This window comes from Papaver somniferum, chromosome 6 (assembly GCF_003573695.1).
Source record: "Papaver somniferum cultivar HN1 chromosome 6, ASM357369v1, whole genome shotgun sequence".
Taxonomy (NCBI): Eukaryota; Viridiplantae; Streptophyta; class Magnoliopsida; order Ranunculales; family Papaveraceae; genus Papaver; species Papaver somniferum.
Window position 1 is genome coordinate 102452151 of NC_039363.1, and position 20187 is coordinate 102472337.

A 20187-nucleotide genomic window follows, 5' to 3' on the forward strand; every position below is an offset into this window, starting at 1 on the left:
ATATATGTATGTATATGTGTATATATGTATGCATATATGTATGTATGTATGCATGTATGTATGTATGTATGTATGTATGTATGTATTTGTTTATGAAATCCACGCCTTCGTTAATGAAAGATGAGACTGGGAGAGTGGTTTTCACCCCTATTAAAAGCGGAGCCTTCGCTCGCTGCTTAAGTATTTTTGTTATCATTTTGAACCAGTCGGCACCCGAGAAAGATGTAATGAGGCTAGAAGGTACCCCCTCATAGCATGCAACTAAGTTTTAGCTGAGTTTGAGCTTATTGCTTAGGCGTATATTATTTACATTTTAGTTTTTATTTCAGCTAAGGTGACTCTAAGATGTCTCTTTACTTTCCTGGTATGGAGTTGTCTCCTGGTGTACCTTCGATGTTGTAGCTTCGCTCCTTAGCAATGGAAGTATACCTTTTGGAACCTTTATCTTTGGTTAAGCTTTTCTTCGTATTGTTTGTACCTGCGTAAATATAATATGTACATACGCATTTGGTTAACCTTTATCTTTGGTTATAGCATTTTGCTTGCTTTGTTGCACAATATTTACGTGCGTGACATAATATGTCAATTTTGTTGCACAATCGAGCCATCACTCGATGCTAAGGTATGATTAACCTTGGTGGAACATTCAACGTCCTACCAGAGTATCCTTTAGCCAGAAGGTACCGTATAATTTTCCTTTAACCCTACGCGTTCAGCGCGAAGGATGCTTTACTTCGACAAGGTATCTCTATTTGTGGGATATATTACTTATTATTTTCCTCTTAGTGGGCTTCATTTTCCCTGAGGATCCGAGATTGACATATGTGCAGTTATGCCGTGCCTTACCTCATCGTCAATTCTGACGGTGGGTGTCAGTTTCAACCCTTTATTTTTGTATGATTGTTTCATTTCACACACATTAAAATCTATATTAAATTCAAGATTTACATTGATTTCTACGTATATAAGCATACCTTACAATTGTATTACCTTCACCATGTATTTGTTGTTTTTAATTAATGTTGTAGAGGCGACATGATTGATGTATGTTTGCCCCCTTTTGCTTTTGAAAGATGGTTCTTGCATCTTTTGAAAGGAAAAGTATTTGCATTTATAGAGCCTCAGTACATGTAATTTGAGGTTTCCTCCTCGTCTTTGTCAGCTACATGTTCGTCTTAGGTGCCACAAGGTACTGTGCTTTTAGTGAGATGCCCTTTGTAGGCTTCATTATGGTTGCAGTGAGTTACTCTCGTAGGCTTCGTTCCTGCATAGAAATACAAATTCCTTTGGCACCCTGTGTATTCGAAAGGTACCCTCTAGGATTGAATTGTTGCTTCTTCTTAGGATTGAACAATTTCTTTTTGTAACGAACTGCACCTTGCATTAGTCTTTGGCACTTCGTATGTCCCTCAGGTTGGAGAGTTTGGGTATACATATGTATACATACTTCGTTCTTCGTTGCATTTGAGTTGTGTACTTGTGGGTATACAAATGCATAAAAGCTTCGTGCATTTCTAGACTAGGAGCATCGCAATAGTGGTGGTTGACAGGTTGCGTCTGCTATGCGTCGTCGTGTATCTCCTCATAGCTGAATATGAGTTGTAGCCTCGTTGAGTATGCATACACCTATGCACACGGGATTTGTTGACTTGTAACTTCGTAGCTTTGGATTGAATAACCCATTATTTTCAATGGTGAGTCTTTCTTTAACAGGCTTCACTCACATGCATGATTGGTAGTGGTGTATCTGCCTTTAACGGACTTCGCTCCCATGTATGGTTGCAAGTGGTGAGTATGCCTTTAACGGGCTTCGCTACCCTCCATACCTTCGGATTCAGATTTAAGTTGTAAAATACAACCATTGCTGATGTCTTTTGCTCCAATTAGCATGACCTCCACCTTTGTCTATAGGTCTGGTTAGGGAGGATTGACCTTCGTCGATGATGTTGATGCTACATACTTATATTAGCTCACAGAGATGTTGCTTGATGAACTCTGTATGACTGAGTATACAAAGATATAAACTTTGAGCAGGTAATGTCTTCTGAAGACATTCCTTTGCCCCCAGAAACTCGCAAAGCGATAAGCTTAAGAATTTTAGAGGAACAAAGCTTTGTCCTTCAATGCGGGTTGTATTTTGAACCTTCGTCCTTACGCTTCATCTTCGTCCCTAATTGCTCAAACTTAGATACATACTTTTTTTCCTGAATAACTTAGATACGTACGAGCCAAGGAAATTCTTCATAATTGTCTTTGGATATTGAGAATGTATATGAATTCATTCGAGCCAATGATAAGATCCCTTTTGCCCCTGGTTGCTCGTACTTAGATATGTAATTGTCTTTGGCTATTGAGAATGTATATGAACACATTCGAGCCAAAGATAAGCTCCATCTTTGCCCATGGATGCTCGTACTTAGATATGTACAATCCAAGAACAGTCTTCGTAATTATCTTTGGCTATTGTGAATTTATATGAAAACATTCGATCCAAAGATAAGCTTCATCCTTACCCTGGATGCTCGTACTTAAATATGTATGATCCAAGAACCGTTTTCGTAATTGTCTTTGGATATTGAGAATGTATATAAATACATTCGATCCAAAGATAAGCTTCGTATTTTCCCTTGGATGCTCGTACTTATATATATACGAGCCAAAGGCAGTCTTCATTATTGTCTTTGGCTGTTGAGAATGTACGTGAATACATTCGATCCAAAGATAAGCTCCGTCTTTTCCCATGTATACTCTTACTTAGATATGTATGAGCCAAGGAAGCCTTCGTAATTGTCTTTGGCTATAGAGAATGTATAGGAATACATTCGAGCCAAAGATAAGCTTCGTTTTCGCCACTGGCTTTGTTTACTTAGATATGTATGAGCCAAGGAAAGCCTTTGTTTTTGTCTTTGGCTATTAAGAATGTCTATAAATACATTTGATCCAAAGATAAGCTCCATCTTTGACCCTATATACTCGTACTTAGATTTGTACGAGCCAAGGGAAGCCTTCGTAATAGTTTTTGACTATTAAGAATGTATATGAATACAGTCGAGCCAAAGATAAGATTCGTTTTCGCCCATGGATTCGTTTACTTAAATACCTACGAGCCAAGGATAACCTTCGTTTTGGTCTTTGGATGCTGAGAACGTTCGATCCAAAGATAATCTTCGCCTTTATCTCTGTCCTTGACTGTTGAGAAAGTATATGGATACCTTCGAGCCAAGGACATCCTTTTTTCTTTGGCTACTGAGAACGTATATGGACACGTTCGAGCCAAAGAGAACCTTCGTTTTTTTGCCCATAGAAGTTCGTACTTAGGTATGTACGCACCAAGGACAATCTTCGTAATAGTCTTTGGCTGTTAAGAATGTGTATGAATACACACGAGCCAAAGATAAGCTCCATCTTTGCCCATGTGTACTCGTACTTAGATATGTACGAGCCAAGGACCACCTTCGTAATTGTCGTTGGCTGTTGAGAATGTGCATAAATACATTCGAGCCAAAGATAAGCTTCGTTTTCGCTCCTTGCTTCGTTTACTTAGATATGTACGAGCCAAAGACAGCCTTCGTTTTTGTCTTTGGCTGTTAAGAATATCTATAAATACATTCGAGACAAAGATAAGATTCATCTTTGCCCCTGTATACTCGTACTTATATATGTGCGAGCCAAGGGAAACCTTCGTAATAGTCTTTGACTGTTGAGAATGTATATGAATACATTCGAGCCAAAGATAAGTTTCGTTTTCTCCCCTGGCTTCGTTTACTTAGATACCTACGAGCTAAGGACATCATTCGTTTTGGTCTTTGGATGCTGAGAACGTATAGGAAAACGTTCGATCAAAGAAAATCTTCGTCTTTATCTTTGTCCTTGGATGTTGAGAAAGTATATGGATACCTTCGAGCCAAGGACATCCTTTTTTCTTTGATTACTGAGAACGTATATGGACATGTTCGAACCAAAGAGAACCTTCATTTTTTTGTCCCTCTCAGTTCGTACTTAGGTATGTACGCACCAAGGATAATATTTGTAATAGTATTTAGCTGTTAAGAATGTGTATGAATACACACGAGCCAAAGATAAGCTCCATCTTTGCCTCTGTATACTCTTACTTGGATATGTACAAGCCAAGGGAAGCGTTCGTAATTGTCTTTAGATATTGAGAATGTGTATAAATACATTCGAGCCAAAGATAAGCTCCGTCTTTGCCGCTGGCTACTCGTACTTAGATATGTACGATACAAGGGAAGCCTTCATTTTTTGCCTTTGGCTGTTGAGAATATATGTAAATACATTCGAGCCAAAGATATGCTTCGTATTTTCCCTTGGCTGCTCGTACTTAGATATGCACGATCCAAAGGAAGTCTTCATAATTGTCTTTGGATGTTGAGAATGTATATGAATACATTCGAGCCAAAGATAAGCTTTATTTTCGCTCCAAGGTAATTTTGACCTTCGTATTTCCGTTTCCTGAGGGTAAAGAGAAAAAAGGGTAGGGTACGTTCCTAGTAGCCCCATTACGGAAATAAAAAAATTAAAAATTAAAAGTTTAGCATAGAACTTAACAGAGGTATGTTTGTTGAGTTCGTATTTAATAGAATTGTCTAGTGTTTGGGACTTAGTTCCTAAATGAACCTCAGATTCAAAAACGGAAGAGAGTACTGCAAGTTGAGTAAAAGAAGACGTATGCGAAAGAAAACGACCCTCAACTCATAAATAAACTTAGGGGTTTCACTCCAAAATTTTTACTGAGGTTCATTCGGAATCGGAAGTATCCAGATCTAGAGAAGGTTTGCTCAGATGTTAAAAAATGACAGAGAATACCGCAAGCTGAGTAAAAGAAGGCGTATGTGGAAGAAAACGGCCCTCAGCTCATAAATAACCTTAGGGATTTTACTCCAAAACTTTTACTGAGGTTCCCTCGAAGAAAAAGGTATTCAGATCCAGAAAAGGTTTGCTCATGAGCAAGAAAATAACAATAAAATAATAGCTTTTTAAGATTTGAAAAGTGTTTTCAATGGTGTTTCATAACTACTTTTTTTAGATCCATAAGATATCAAGCTTTTTTCAAGGTTTAATACTCGAAAACTTGTCAAAGAATGATAAATCTTTACTAGAAAGTAAGATCCAACTCTCTTATTCTTAAAAATGATGAAATAGCCAAAATAATAAAAATCGAGAACTTTTCGGTCCAGCTCGTTTCTAGCGCCAAACTGTGACTACTAATTTTCCCATAGTCTACGTAATATGAACAACTCAGAGAATCCGATAATAAGTAGTATGGATACCTCAGATGAACTGATATTGTTGAGTAAATAAAAGGTATGTTTGAAATAAGATCTACTCACAAGATCATATACTAAGTAAGTAAAGATACTTCGCAAGAGAAGATGCTAAGAAAACAAAGGTATCTCTGTAATACAGAGGAGAGTAACCAAATAAGAGAAATAAAGAGATATCTCAGATAAACTGATAACTCAGAAAATAGAGATAGCTCAAAAAATAGAGATAGCTCAGAATACAGAGATAACTCAGTAAGTAAATCTCTAAGAGAGAAGATAATGTAAGTGCATCTAAGTTATCAACACACAAGAGATTACAGGGTTCGGTTAATTCTAACCTACGTCCACGGGTAAAGATGAAATGTTTATTATTGATCTTGTTACATTTGGGTGTAAGAACTCCATTAAAGAAAGTACGAAGCTCTAAAAAATAAGAGAGAGAGTAGAGAGAGAAAGTGAGCCTTTTCTCTAATCCTAGCTCGCCCAAAGATACAATCTCCTAGTAAAGATAATGATGACTATTTATAGATACCTTTGTGTCCAGGATATCTTTGGTGTCTTGTATTACATCGAGATATGATGATCCCTGGTCAATCTAGTACCTTCGTTGGCCGCCCACCATCTCCAATCAGACGATGCCACCTTAGCTTCCCCCACGTGTCATCGTGAACTGTGAAACCTCCGTACAAGTTGTACCGTCGTTGGCCACATACCTTCGCCAGTCATAGGATGCCACGTACTCTGAGCCCACGTGGTTGAAGACTGCACCTTCGTATTAAAACTGTGCAGACTGCTCAGCTACCTCTGACAGACAGACACACCCACGTCCCTACACTACAACCTATTGCTTAATAACTAACTAATCTTGGTAGTGATTTAGTGTACTCTGTTGTAGCGTACTTTGCTACTCCCACCTTTAACATTGCGCCACACGTTGATGGAGATAACTGCATATAACTTAGCATCCTAAGAAGAGATGTGTGTGGGTGTTGTAACATAATAAGTTGCTCCACCTTTAGTATTGTGCCACGTGGCACAGTAAATTTTTTGGTACCTACAGTTTCTAATATGGATACTAACTTGATTTATCATTTGCAGGTTAAGGATGTGATTCAGAATAACCAAGGGAATCTTGGTGTTGTTGATAGTCTCGTATCAAATCACATTGCTGTAAAAAATTGAGTTTATTCCTTTAGAATCTATTCGCAAAGATAGGCATGTTTAGTCTGGAAGAAAGGATGGGAAACTAATTATTAAGGCATTTATAACCACCTTATTCAGCTAAGAATGATTTCCTTGAGTTTAATTCTTCTTGTAGTTTCTTGTGGAAGCTTAAGTGTCTAAGAAAAATTAGAAATAAAAATCTTTGGCAGATGTGCCATCATAAATTGAATTTGAATGAATCGTTATATCGCAGGGGTTTGAATGTTCATATGGATGTTTCCTATGTATAAATAATCTTGAAACTATCAGTCATTTATTCTTTGATTGTAGAGAGGCACGACTTATTTGGAGGAAGGTACCCAGAACTTATGAGTCCTTTTTTGAAAACTTTGTAATTTTAAGGGACAAACAGGTGGTCTTAATTGATGTTATATAACTCCTTTTATTCTGTGGAAAACATTTATTTGGAGATGCAGGAATAAGTTGGTTTTTATAAATGAGGTTTTTAATGCGAAGTAGCTTTTTTTTTTTGAAATTGAACTTTAAACTAGATTAAGTACATATCTTTAGGTTAACAACATCATCCCTTATAGTTGTACATATATCAGCTGGGATGTTGTCCAAAATATCAAAAGAAGCTTTATGAAATCTATCTTTGTTCGCTATTATATGAGCTACATTGTTACCTGACCTGCTTACATATTTTATAGAAGTTCCTAATATAGTATATAGTTGATGATTTGTTTCATTTACAAGTCCTCGGTTCATCCAATATACATGTGGGATAACATCATTGATAGAAGAGACTTAATTTTGACAATCTGATTCAAGAAGTAGACTTTCGCATTGGAAGTTGCTGGCTCAACTAAGTGCTTCTTTTATGGCCAAGCATTCCTCCTGCTCTGGATCTAGTCATCCATTGAAGTACCTGTCTCTGATTCCTCTGATTGAACCAGCAGAATCTCGAACAATATTACCAATTCCAAAAGATTTTGTTATATCATCAAAAGAAGTATCTAAATTTATCTTGAGCTACTTATCTACTGGTGGTTCCCAATTAATATGCTTATTTGTATTTCGAATGAAGTTTTCATGTTCCGAGCATATGCAAGAATCTTATATCTTGTTCTTTTGTAGATGGTAAAAGATTTAAAATTTTAATTGAATCTGGAAAACTTGTTGTAACTAGGCAGTGATTTTTTAGGCAAGAGTTATAGGACTTGGGTCTATATAAGCTTAACGGGAAAACTGATGAAGTGAACATAGTTGATTCTTGTGATTTTTTTATGTGATTGAATGTTTTGCGTGGTAGACTTGGAACCGTAAAATTATAAGTCAATGCTTAAACTGGCCAGCATAGGCTGCGTATCCAAATTTAGTTTGTATTTTGAACACAAAAGTGAAATTTGTGTAGAATCAATATATGCAATAAAAAAATTTAGCAAAAATGTAAAGAGTAATTCTAAGCCCTTAGAATTAATTCAGTTAGGCCTAGTTGACATGAGTTCAACCCAATTGTGGTAAAACATGGTTTATAACTTTTGTAGATGATTGTACGGTAGATGATTCTACGAGGTACTATCTTGTATACTTGCTTAGGGATAAGGATGATGCCTTAGAAGCCTTAAGATGTATAATATTGAAGTTGAAAACCAATTAGAATCCTTGAACATAACAACCGTATCCTTAAGGAGATGATAATTTCCATGTTGATTAGTTTAGGATTACCCGCGGCCTTGTGTGGGAAGGCAGTCCTCTTAACTAGTATATCTTGAATAGAGTACTCTTTTAAGGATCAGGTGACACTCTATATGATTTATGGAAAGGTAGATGACCTTCTTATGAATGTGTCAAAGTGTGGGGGTATTTGACTAAGATTGTCATTCCTCTTCCCAAAAGAACTAGATAGAAACCAAAAATGTTGATTGTGTCTTCATATAGGGTATGCTGAGTATACTTCTATATATAGATTTTTCGTTGGGTGTTCTGATTTTTCAGACTTTAGTGTGATTTTTCTGACTTTGGTGTGAATATTATTACGGAATCTAGGGATGCTGAGTTCTTTGAACATGTTTATTCTTAAACATGTACCTCATTAGAGATGTGTTGTTGATCCCCTAGATTATTTTCAAATAGTCAGAACTTATCTTAAAGGGAAGATGAACTTGAGGTTGAGCCTAAGAGAAGTAACCAAATTAGACTTGGGACTTCTAATGAAGCTGACTTCATAACATGCCTAGCTTAGTATGATCCCCAGAAGAAGCCTTGACATATACTGAAACCTCATTCTGGTAAGAAGCTTCATTTAGTGAAATGGACTCAGTCCGTCGGAACCAGACTTGGGAGCTTGCTAGTTTACCTCTAGGGAGTAAGACCAAGGGATGCAAATGATTCTTTAAGAGGAAACTTTAGGTAGATGGAACCGTGGAAAAATATTAGGCTTAGTTGGTAAATAAAGGCTATAAACTAAAAGAAGGTGTTAATTTCCTTGATTCTTATTTTCTTGTGACGAGAATTACTTTTGTTGAGATGTTAATTGATATTGCTGCCATAAACAACTTGGAGATACATCAGATGGATGTTAAGGCAGCTTTTCTAAAACCGTGAATTAAATAAAGAAATTTACATAGACCAACCTGAGGACTTTGTGGTAAAATTTTATGAAGACAAAATTTGTAAATTGAACAAATATTTGTATGGTTTTCAAATAAGCACGTAAACATTGACATGGAAAATTTGAGCATGTGATAATGTGTGGTGGATTTAAGTTAATGAATCCGACAGGTATATTTACAAGTAACTTGTTAAGGATGTTTGTGTGATTGTATGCTTGTATGTAGATGATATTTTTATACTTGATACAAACATGTGATTAATTCCACTAAAAACATGCACTAAATGAGAACGTTGACTTGAAAGACTTGGGCTCTTTTGATGTATTCTTAGAGATGAGGATTAGAAGATAATAAAAAAATTATAGTCTTAGTCATTCTCATTATGTTGAATTTGTGCTTAAGAGATACAATCAGTCTGATTGTAAGCCTGCTTGTACTCCATACGATTCTTCTTGTAGACTCGATAAAAATAAGGGTAATGGAGTATCTTAACTTGAATACTCAAGAGTTACAGGATGTCTGATGAATTTAATAAACTGTAAAGATTCCAGACATTTTCCTATATTGCGAGTGAGTTAAGTATATATACTTGTAGTCCAGAGCAAGAGCATTGGGATGCACTTAGTAGAGTATTATGGTACCTAAAATACTCTATTACCTTTTGCTTGATTTATGAAAGGTATCTTATTGTCCTTGAGGGAATTTGTGATGCAAACTGGATAGTTGACTCAGAGGAGTCTAAGTAGGTTTTCACTCTAGCAGGAGGGTTTGTTTTTTGAAAAATTTCCAAACATACATATATTGCTCAATTCATTATGTAATCTGAGAGTATTGCGTTAGATAAAGCATGAGAAGGGCCGAGTGCCTAAGATGCTTTTTAGAAGACATTCCTCTCTGGAATAGGCATGTTCCAGCTATATCTATACATTTTGTTAGCCAAGCTATAATAGATAAAGCTAAAAATAACTAATCTCAATCGGTGTTATTTCCATTGATTGCTTTAAATTCCAAGGAGAATATCACACACCTTTGACGAAAGGTTTATACAAAGAGATAGTTAAAAATGCATCGAGGGGGATGGGGCTTTAAGCTCATAAATTAAACTTGCCATGAAGGATACTCAACCTTGCTGACTGGAGATCCCAAGATCAAGGTTTCTAATGAGACAACTAATTTTTGGTGGGTAAAGGTAAACACTATCAGAGAATTTCATTCTCTATCCCTTTCCTATGGTGTAGACGTGATAGTGTCACTGCATGTGAAGGATGATTTTTAAGAAGTTTTAATGAGTTCGATAGTTTCAATTTAAGATTGAAGTGGGGTGTAGCAGTAACACTCTTTATGGAAACTCACCTATCTGAATGAGGAAGTGGGGCCGATTCCTATGAGAATATGAGCTTTGATTCTCTAGAGAATTCTGAGAAACAGGATATGTCCAGGGCCAAATTGGACAAAACGGCACGAGCTTGGCAGCAACCTTGGATATATCATCCGTGGTTATTATCGCTAATTACGTCAAACGCTAGCAATTCAAGACATCGCGTTCACTATCTCTAGAAAGTAATTCCATTAATATCTCACTATGAAAAGGTTCAAGACCTCTCATGGACACCTCTGCCTAAAATGGTATTTCCTGCGTTTTTTATATGATTTTCGTTTTTTTGATAGTTTTGGTATTATTGGAACTTAGGACCTAAGGGTCACTAAGGGTTCACTAGTTCATGATTTTTCACTTTGGTGAAAGATACCTTTAGTCTCACCTATGAGAAACTAAAGATGAAAGCTCTCTATACTATTATGATTTGTGCAATCCATAGTATGACCCTGGGGTCAACACACTTTTGTGTGAGGGAGAGGACGTAAAATTGACTAGTATGGTTTCAACACTTGCACGATCCGTATATCTGTTCAGTCTGTTTGGGTCGTGAGATTGTGATGTTGATTTACCAAGATCTATCTGTATTTTTATGTTTTATTAAGGTTTTCATTCATGTGGGGGATTGTTGGAAACAATATTAATTAATTATTATTTTAAGGTTTTTAACTAAATAAATTCAATATATTGTTTTCTTTGTGAATGAAACTTATTAGTTCCACATTGTGGAGTTTCCATTTTTTAGTAGTTTTAAGAGACTATATAAACCTTTTAGCCCCACATCGGGGAGTTCCTCTTCTCTATATTTTAGAGAGACCCCCAAGGGAAAATATTTAATATTGTTTTCTTTAGCGTTCGCGGTTTTCCTTAAGGATTTTTTCGGAGTTGCCAAGCTCAAGTTGAGCATCTACTACATATGCTAGTAGTAGGTGTAGTAGGGTGCTTTATCCTAGAGATATCCGTCCTGTGAGGGCTATAGCGTCACTCTTGAGTATAGCCGGGCGCTAATGTCTTAAGGACAGCGTGTTGAACACGCGAGTCACTCTGGTTTTTTCAAAGTTTTGTCTTGTTGCTGTTATGGGGACCTGGGAAGCTCGTTCGTTTCATCAAATCGGTCACTTCCATTGTACAGGAGAAGGGCCAGGCCTGATAGGGAAGCAGGAAAAGCACCACTTGCAGGAAACAAAGTGCCAGGGGCAACAAAAAGCCTTGTTCTCAAGGGGGTTTTCGATAAACAAAATAGAAGAATGGACTGGACTATTATTATGTAAATTTGAAGGGCTAAAAGATTTATATAAGTAGTTTAAATTTAATAAAAAACATTTTTAATTTTTTTATTCATCTTTTTTCTTTCCTCTTCTCCCATCCTGGCTCCTCTGTTTTCTTCACCATCTCGAACCGAAATCCAAAATCCAAAGTCCTTTACAGTAGCAAGTACCGGGTAGACTAGAGAAAAATCTCCTAAGAGTTGAACATGGGTTTTACGCCGGCCTGTCCGAGCCTCGCACAACTTGCACTATGACAAGCAGAAATACTTGACGCTACCCGCGCCGTTGTTGTTAATGTTTTTGGACTAAGTGTGGGTAGCCCCGTGGTAATGGGATTATGAATTCTCGACCATTAGTGCGGGTATACTTACACTCAGTCCAGGTTGTAGAATCTTACGGGTGTTTTCCCCTTCACCATTCCACCTACTGCAGCGCTACAAGGGGATTCCCCCCACTTGCACTCAGTCCTGGTTGCATTTACGTGTTCTCTGATTGAGTTGTAAGGAAAATAAAAATAGGAAATAAAGGAGGAGGGTTATTAGTCTACATACCTGAAACCCACCTCTTCCACGCGTATTGTCGTCCTCCAAGTCTGTCTATCCAACGCCTGTTGCGGTGAGAGATTTCGGTTTCTCAGGTCGTTCTTCACGCATTCGTCCCAAGTTAGCTTCGTTCAGCCTTGGCATTGCATCCTTCCTTCAGCACGCCTGATGCGGCCTACTCGTACTGGGGCATCAGGCGGTCTTCGCTGGAGATGCCCAAACCAGCGCAGTCCTTGGTATCTTCTCGGACCATCATATGCTAATTTACTAATTACAACACCAGTAGGCTATTCAAAACAAATAAAAGAAAAATAAATCTTTTTATTCCTCCGATCATCTTCCATATAAACTATAAACTTTTTTATTGATCACTTTTGGTTATCGATTTCTTTTCATTTTAATTTTTTAGTTGTCTATTTTTTCTTGTAGCAGTATTCTATTTGTGAATCAGAATTACACACTAATTGTGCGATTTGTTCGAAAAAATTCGCCGAAGGCTGCCGCGCCTTCGGCCGCCTCGCATATTAGTCTTGTTTTAGACATATCAAAGAAAAAAAAAACATCCTTGGTATCTTCGTATATGTGCAAAAAGATTTTAGTTCACTTCGGGACAAATTCTTTTCAGCAACGGCTCTCAAAGGAGCTAAGTATCAATAACTTTTTCTTATTTAATTTTTCCTTGTTTTTGATTATTGCACCCAACACCAACTTATTTAGCTCTCTGGGATTCATAATAGACTGACCTGAAACTCTGCTTCTACTGGAATGCAGTCTAGTGAATATAATTGTTGTAGTCGAGCAGTGATATGTGATCCTGCCATACGAAAGCACCAAACTTATATGCGATTGGAAAAGGTAATAGCATATAGAACCACAAGACAGAAAAAGACTCTATTCTTGCACTAAGTATCAACCTGAGCTTGAATTTTGGAATGTACGACCATCAACATGGGAAAATTGCTGGCACATCAGGGTGCACACACATTCATCTAGTCAGGAGCCTGAATGAACCCCCAAACTTACATCTTGTTTGTTTGCAACTGACTCGGCATCTGGATCTGAGTCAACCTCTGACTCGGGCCGAGTCAGCAGTCAGACCGTTTGTTTTGCATTTTGAGTCAGATCTGACTCGACCTATGACTCAGACATAACCCCTGACTCGGACCCATTTGAGTCAGGTAACAAAATACCCCTGACTCACGGGACCAAACGACTGACTCACGTTTTTTGAGTCAGATGAGTCAGATCTGACTCAAAACAAACATATTGAGTCAGATCCAGATGAGTCAGGTGATTTCACACAGATCCAGACGACTCAGATGAGTCAGGAATAAACAAACATAGTCTTAGTCCCATTAAATTTCAAATTATGTGCCAAAACAACAATTACAAAAGGGAATCTAAATTTAGGTTTTAATCAAAAAGAGTGTAAGATGAAAAATTCTTAAGGTGACCTCCAAAGCAGATATGGATAAAACGAAAAAAATCTCCATCACTTGCTTGAACAGCCAACTGAATCTACATGACGACTAGGATGGAGCTCAAAAAGCTATTACAGAAACTCATTCAGCTGTTGGGGAAGAACATTTTAAGGGGTACAAAAAAAAGTTTCACTGGTGAATGACTAACTAAAGCTTGCTACGATAAGACACACACTTGAGTTCTAGTACTCGAAAAACAAACTACAGTCTAACCTCGATAAATGAATGTTCCTGGGACCAACAAAAAAATATTCGTTTAGCGGGTTATTTATTTATCGATAAATGATATTTTATTTATTTACCGATAAATGAATATTTATTCATTTAGACAATATTTTCTTAATTAAGAAGTTAAATTGTATAGGAGAAAATGTATAAGTATTTTTTTTTATAAGTTAAGTGCATTCAAAAGAGCTAACTTAGGGAGTTAGTAACCCTTACATCATGATAAGTAAAGCCATCCAATATAGGATTGGAGATATCCATCCTAACATTAGATTTATCTACTTCAAGAGCATTTTTAATACAAGAGGGAGGAGATTTACTCCAATTCAAATTTTATCTAAAGTACTTAGCCTCCTTGGCTAAGATATGTGTTGCATTATTTGCAGCTCTAGGGACATAAAAAAAACCTATTTTTTTTTTTTTGACAAAGATTAAATTCAATCTTGACTTCCTCCATTATGGCTTGATTCTTCCATTCAATTCCTGATTCTTTTCCATTCAGATAATCAATGAGATTTTTGCAGTCTCCTTCCACCAAAAAGTTGGCCAGTCCATGTTCAACTGCCCATTTCGCTCCTTGTCTCATACCTATTGCTTCCGCTTCTTCAGGGGTAGAAGCTGAGATTGGTCCTGCTCTGCTTTGGTCAATATCACCTGCATCATTACTGAGAATTAAAGAAAAACCTGCAGGAAAAGTTTTAGAATTCCAGGCTGCATCAATATTGATCTTCAATTGATTTTTCTTTGGAGGTGACCAAGTACTAGAAATCAAATCCTTATCTATCACCTGAGTATTACAATGATTACTCCAAAAATCCAAGTATCTTTGGATTTCTAAACTTAACTGAGCACTAGATTGTTTAGTTTTTTCAAAAACCTTATTGCATCTCTCCTTCCATATAAACCAAGCTTTTGTTAAAATGAGCTCTATAGGGATAGTTGGGTTTAATTTTCCCATCCATTGTTTACAGATGTCTAGGAAGGTTATAGAACTATGAAAACATGGTGCTACAGGATTTGGATCAGAAGCCCAAACAACTTTAGCATAAGGACAAAAAATCAGAATATGCTCTGTAGATTCCTCTTCAGAGCATCCAAAAGAACAGTAAGGATGAACATCTTCCATGAATTTGGATAATTTCAAATTTGTTGACAGAGCATTTTGTAAGCATTTCCATGCAAAGATCTTTATTCTATCAAAAATATCTAGACTCCAAAGTTTTTCCCAGAAAGAATCAGGTTGTCTTAGGTTATAATGATTCACTGTTTTCTCATTCAATTTATTGTACATGGATTTAACAGAAAAAATTCCAGACTTAGTAAGAAGTCATCTTAAAGTATCAGGTTTGCCTTTTTCTATCCTAGTATTAATAATTTTTTCAGCTATATGACTAGGGAACATTTCCAGAGTTAAAGTAGAATTCCACTTCTCTGTGATTGGATTAATAAGATCTTTCACAAGTGTTAAATGATTGTTGATGACTGTTTTCCAATTACTAAGGTTATTTTCTAAGTCAGGGATCCACTTATCATCCCAAATACTAGTATTGTTACCATCCTCTATTTCCCAAATGCTATTCTGTTCTACTAATTGTATACTTTTATAAATGCCTTTCCAAATCTAAGAGCTAGTTGTTGGCTTTTTTGCCTTAAAGGGTGAAGCGTTTTTTGCCTATGTATAAGTATACCTAGGAAATATTGGTCAAAATTCTTATCAATAATTCAATTAATATTCATTTTCTTTTGATAACTGGGGTCATTTCTAATTTACGTTATAGAAATGTGAATGGACGTCGAACATCTTTTAAACTATTCTAACGAGAATGATGCAATTATGGAGTCTCCAACAGACGAAGAAATTATTGAGTCAGTAATGAATAATGAGAATGATCTTGAACCAGATGATAGTAGCGTCGTACCAAATGTGTCATCTAAAGATGTTTTTCAAAGCGATGGTCACATTAAAAAATTACTTATTACAACACGAGCAAAGTATTCGAGAAATTATGCAAGCATTGCATAAAATTAAGGATACGGTGCATTTTGGTTTGGGTGGAAGAAAAAGACAATCAACCTACGTATATTTTTTTGAGTTCATTCCTACGTATATTTTTATGTAAAATTTCCTGATTATGTATTTTGGTTTATTTATATATATATTTTTTTTTATATATAATTCAGTGATTATTCGTTTATATTTTTATAGGGCCTTTAAGGATCCAATTTTTTTTATTCATTAATGCATTAAGCGAGGTTATTCATTTACCACCTTGGCCCAAATCGGGATCGAAGGAAATTATTCATTTGGTGAGGTTATTCATTTATCGAGGTTCGACTGTAAACTAAATCAGGTTGCTTGCTCGTAACTTTTCAGTCCGTGATATTGAGCTTTTGCAAGCACTGAAGGATACTAGACCCGTATCAACATGAGAAGTGTAAGTCTATTATATATTTACCCCCATAGTTCTTTTGAACTTTACGGCACAAGCTAAGCGAGAAACGAAAGCCGTTATTTTGTATAGAGCGTAAGTCTATTTTGCCCCTGGTATGTGCAAGTATTTACCATACTTTCTTACCAAAACAAAAACACGGAGGCGTAATTTGGTAAATTAAATATCGGTACGGGTATATAATCTGAAACGCGTCCAGACGATCATCACATCACAAACATACAGAAAGAACAGAGCAACTCTGTCTGCAGCAAAAATTCATCCATCCTCATCAAATCACACAACCCTAAAAATACATTAAACCCAACATTGCGAAAAAGCTTAATCAGTTTAGTACTTTCTTTTACTTCCGTTTGTGAGCCGAAATTCTTCGTCAGTTTAATTTTGAGCAAAATCTTGAAAAGATGCCTCCTTTAGCAAAAATCAGTGAAATTTCAGCATCGGGTTCTTCAAACATTACAAGAAAATTTGTCGCAACTGTATTCACTAATGGTACTGAATCAAGTTTTTCTAACAAATCACCAAGAGGCCGTGTTTGAATTTGTTTCTGGGTTATGGAATTCGGTAGCCAAGAACTCCAAGAAAAGGATTAGCATTTCTGTGCAATTCCACAACAAAGACACAATTGAAGCCCTAGAGATTCTATACGGAAACAAATGTTTGGTGTTTCACTTATGGGAGAAGGGGATTTTTCTAGAAAATCTTCCTGAAATTCTTTTGGGTTTCTTCAGCAATTCTGATGTGGAGATAAATTACAGAGCAGGTGATGAAAACGGTGGAGATCTTGATCCTATTCAATCTTTGGGAAGGTTTTATCAACGATTAGCATTTGCAAGTATAAAGAGGGTTACTCAACCGATGTAAACTTGCTGATTCATAATCAGAAAAAGACTGTGACTAAGAGATACCGTAACTGGACTGCTAATCTTTCTGAAGAGAACGTTTTGCTTGCTGTGCTATACAGGTTGGCTCGAGTTAGACATCATGAGGCATAAGTTTTGTCAAAAAATTTGATGTCCTGAAGAAATTTGAAGATATCAATCCCTTTTCTTGTTCAGGATGGTCTTTAGTTACACTTCTCTACCTTTGAGGTTTCTCTCTTTCTGTAATTTCCATACACACCTGACTCTGAATAGTCATTTCTGTTGAATTGTTACTGCTTATTGTGCATTTGAACACCTACATTGAAATTTTTGGATTAATAACAAAAGTTTCACATTTAAGTTTGTGCATCAATAACAAAATACCCCTACCCTAAAAATGGGACAGGAAGTTCAGAGTCTGTATTTGTAAGTGTTGCCTTTACAACTCATGACAACCTTTGAAGAGCAAATCGATTAATTTTATGTGGCAGCGTTATAGATTTTCGGCTGATTTCCAGAGTGGCTCCTGTATAGATTTCCTATTACCTCAAGAGCGAAATGGTGGCAATCTGTGCCTGGCGGCAACTAGGCACCTTTAATCACCATGTGGGTGGAAAGAAACGTCGCAGCTTTAAGCACTTCCAATCACCAAAGGTATGCCATCTAGTTGCATTTGATATGATAGTTTCTGCAAATACCTCTCTTTCAGTTTCAACTCCTACCTGAAAAATACATACTGTAATAGCATAAAGGAGGAGCCAAAACATCGTTCCAAATTTATAGTGCCCAGGAAATCATCAAAGCCAAAAAAATAACTACAAGATCTCGGTGCTAATATCGTAGTCAACCGCATCCCCAACTTGCTTGCCCTGAAGAAGACCTGCAAACATAATAGGGCATGGAAGTAGTGCTGCGTGATAGAATCCTTCCCGTCAAATATGAAGCAAAAACTCTGGAAGCAATCATGACCTGTAAAAGTGGAATAAGACAATCTTTGGAAAGTGTTTACACTAACATTAAACAGTAAAGTCTTGGTTACATACATTCATAGACAGACACTTGTGTACTTGCATCAGTTTACTATCGTTTTTATCGTTAAAGACTTTGCGCCCCATCAAAAGATGGAGATCAAAGTTGAAGGCAGAAAAATATGAAAAAGCAGCATGAACACACATATGATCAGATGGTAAACCGATCAGTTATAGCTGATCCCGCAGTAATAAAATAGTAATTTCTAGTGCAATTTGGAAGGGATAATAATCCTTGCATAAAAAAATAATGCAATAGAAATTTATTGGTTTTGCATCCGAAAAATGTAACATTGGACAAAATAATCTTAAAGCCAATATAAATTTGACTCTTCACCCTGTTTCAATGCTACCACAGTCACAAACCTTCTCTTAATTGTTGCAACTGGATAGTAGCTTATAGAACCGCCTTCCCCACTTATAAGAACCCTCTTATTCACTAAAGTGAGGACGGGTCATACAGGTTACTAACCAGTTCTCAAAATTTAACCCTTGATCTTGGCTGTGAATTTAGACCAACACCTACATACAAAAAACCATTAGGATAAAAATAGGGAATAGAGGCTAAACAGCAAAGAAAAAAGCAAGTGGAGGACCTCCTATCCTGTAATAATCTTCTTACGAAACTTTCATCTTGGTAAAAAGAGAAGATAACTGAAAACAGACCCCAACTTGAACTATATGAAACAATTTAGTAAACCAACAATAGGCTTAGCGTAGAACCATGTCATATCAGGAGTAGATGCAGTTTCAAGTTGAGCAACTAAACCATGTCCAATGGAACCATTGTTTCTTTATAAGTTATACCTTTATAAGTTATATCTCTTTTCGTTTAACTAAATAGAGTGAGTTTCTTTATAAGAAAGCAATTACTTTCGGGCTAGCAGCTTTAGCTATCACCCTGTTAAGCAGATAGTAACCAAAGAACATTCATTTTAGGAATTTTGTCAAACACCTTATACACAATGTCAGTATACAATTTTTAATGCTTGAAGATTCTGGAATCTACAGTAAGCAGTGGTGGAGTCAGGATTTTTGGTTGGGTGGTGTATTATGGAAATAAAACTTGAACCTTGTCTAGTCTTGATCTTCTTGTAAGAAAGACATAACGGTTTGCTTCACACACAATACGCAAAACAATAATGAACTATGAACAAATAAAGTTATATAATATGTAAAGAAAATCATTCGATTCATTAGAAAGACCACTAAACACCGTGGAATTGATCACGACTTGGAGCTAAATCACTACAATAATATAATGGGTACAACTACGTACTTGCAACTTTGAATCGATTACTGAGCAAGTTCATGGAAGAGATGAGCATGTTATATTCTCCCGCTGAACGAGTAAAACTAAAAGATTTTGGAAATTTGGGTGGGTCCATGGCACCACCCACCCCACTAACAGCTCCGCCCCTGACAGTAAGAAGAAGAGTTTGCTGGAAACCAATTAAACATCGGGAATACCTGGGTAGAGAAGACATAAAACCCTAGCTCCCAATATGCAACTGGCAGAGCTAGGGAATCATTATCTCTTGTAACCTGGATCTCTCCCATGAGAGAGGAGAAACAAATGAAGAGTACTGAATTTGGCGCTTTTATAGATTCACTAGTGTGAAACCCGTGCTACTCACCGGAATGATGGGAATCGGTTTCCATTTGGTGAGGCGAGTGCGGGTGCTACTCATCGGAATGATGGGAATCGGTTTCCATTTGGTGAGGCGAGGCGCCCCGCACCCGTTCTAAAAGGGGTTCCAGTTAACAATTTGATTTTAATATAGTTCGACATTAAAGAAATGATATTAACTTAAAATAGCTAAATATCTCTAAAAGTGCGAAGCATATGAAATGCTTCCCGTCGAAGATGATGTAATCAAGGAAATGCATTGAT

At 36.6% G+C, this 20187-nt stretch overlaps 1 protein-coding gene across 3 annotated transcripts; it reads right to left on the reverse strand.

The window, feature by feature from the left end:
* Positions 1 to 17074: 17074 nt before the first annotated feature.
* On the reverse strand, positions 17075 to 19843 carry LOC113285979. 3 transcript variants are annotated; one of them, XR_003329041.1, is made up of 3 exons: positions 19573 to 19843; positions 17812 to 18815; positions 17075 to 17581 (listed from the first exon to the last, which is right to left on the reverse strand). XR_003329041.1 is itself a non-coding variant. In XM_026534714.1 (3 exons), the coding sequence occupies exons 1-3, from the start codon at positions 19778 to 19780 to the stop codon at positions 17977 to 17979; spliced, it is 369 nt and encodes a 122-aa protein (XP_026390499.1). In that variant the 5' UTR covers positions 19781 to 19843; the 3' UTR covers positions 17629 to 17976. The 3 variants fall into 3 exon arrangements, 1 of the variants encoding a protein (XP_026390499.1); XR_003329040.1 differs by lacking the exon at positions 17075 to 17581 and having other exon boundaries at positions 17629 to 18234; positions 18660 to 18815; XM_026534714.1 differs by lacking the exon at positions 17075 to 17581 and having other exon boundaries at positions 17629 to 17987; positions 18085 to 18234.
* Positions 19844 to 20187: the final 344 nt, after the last annotated feature.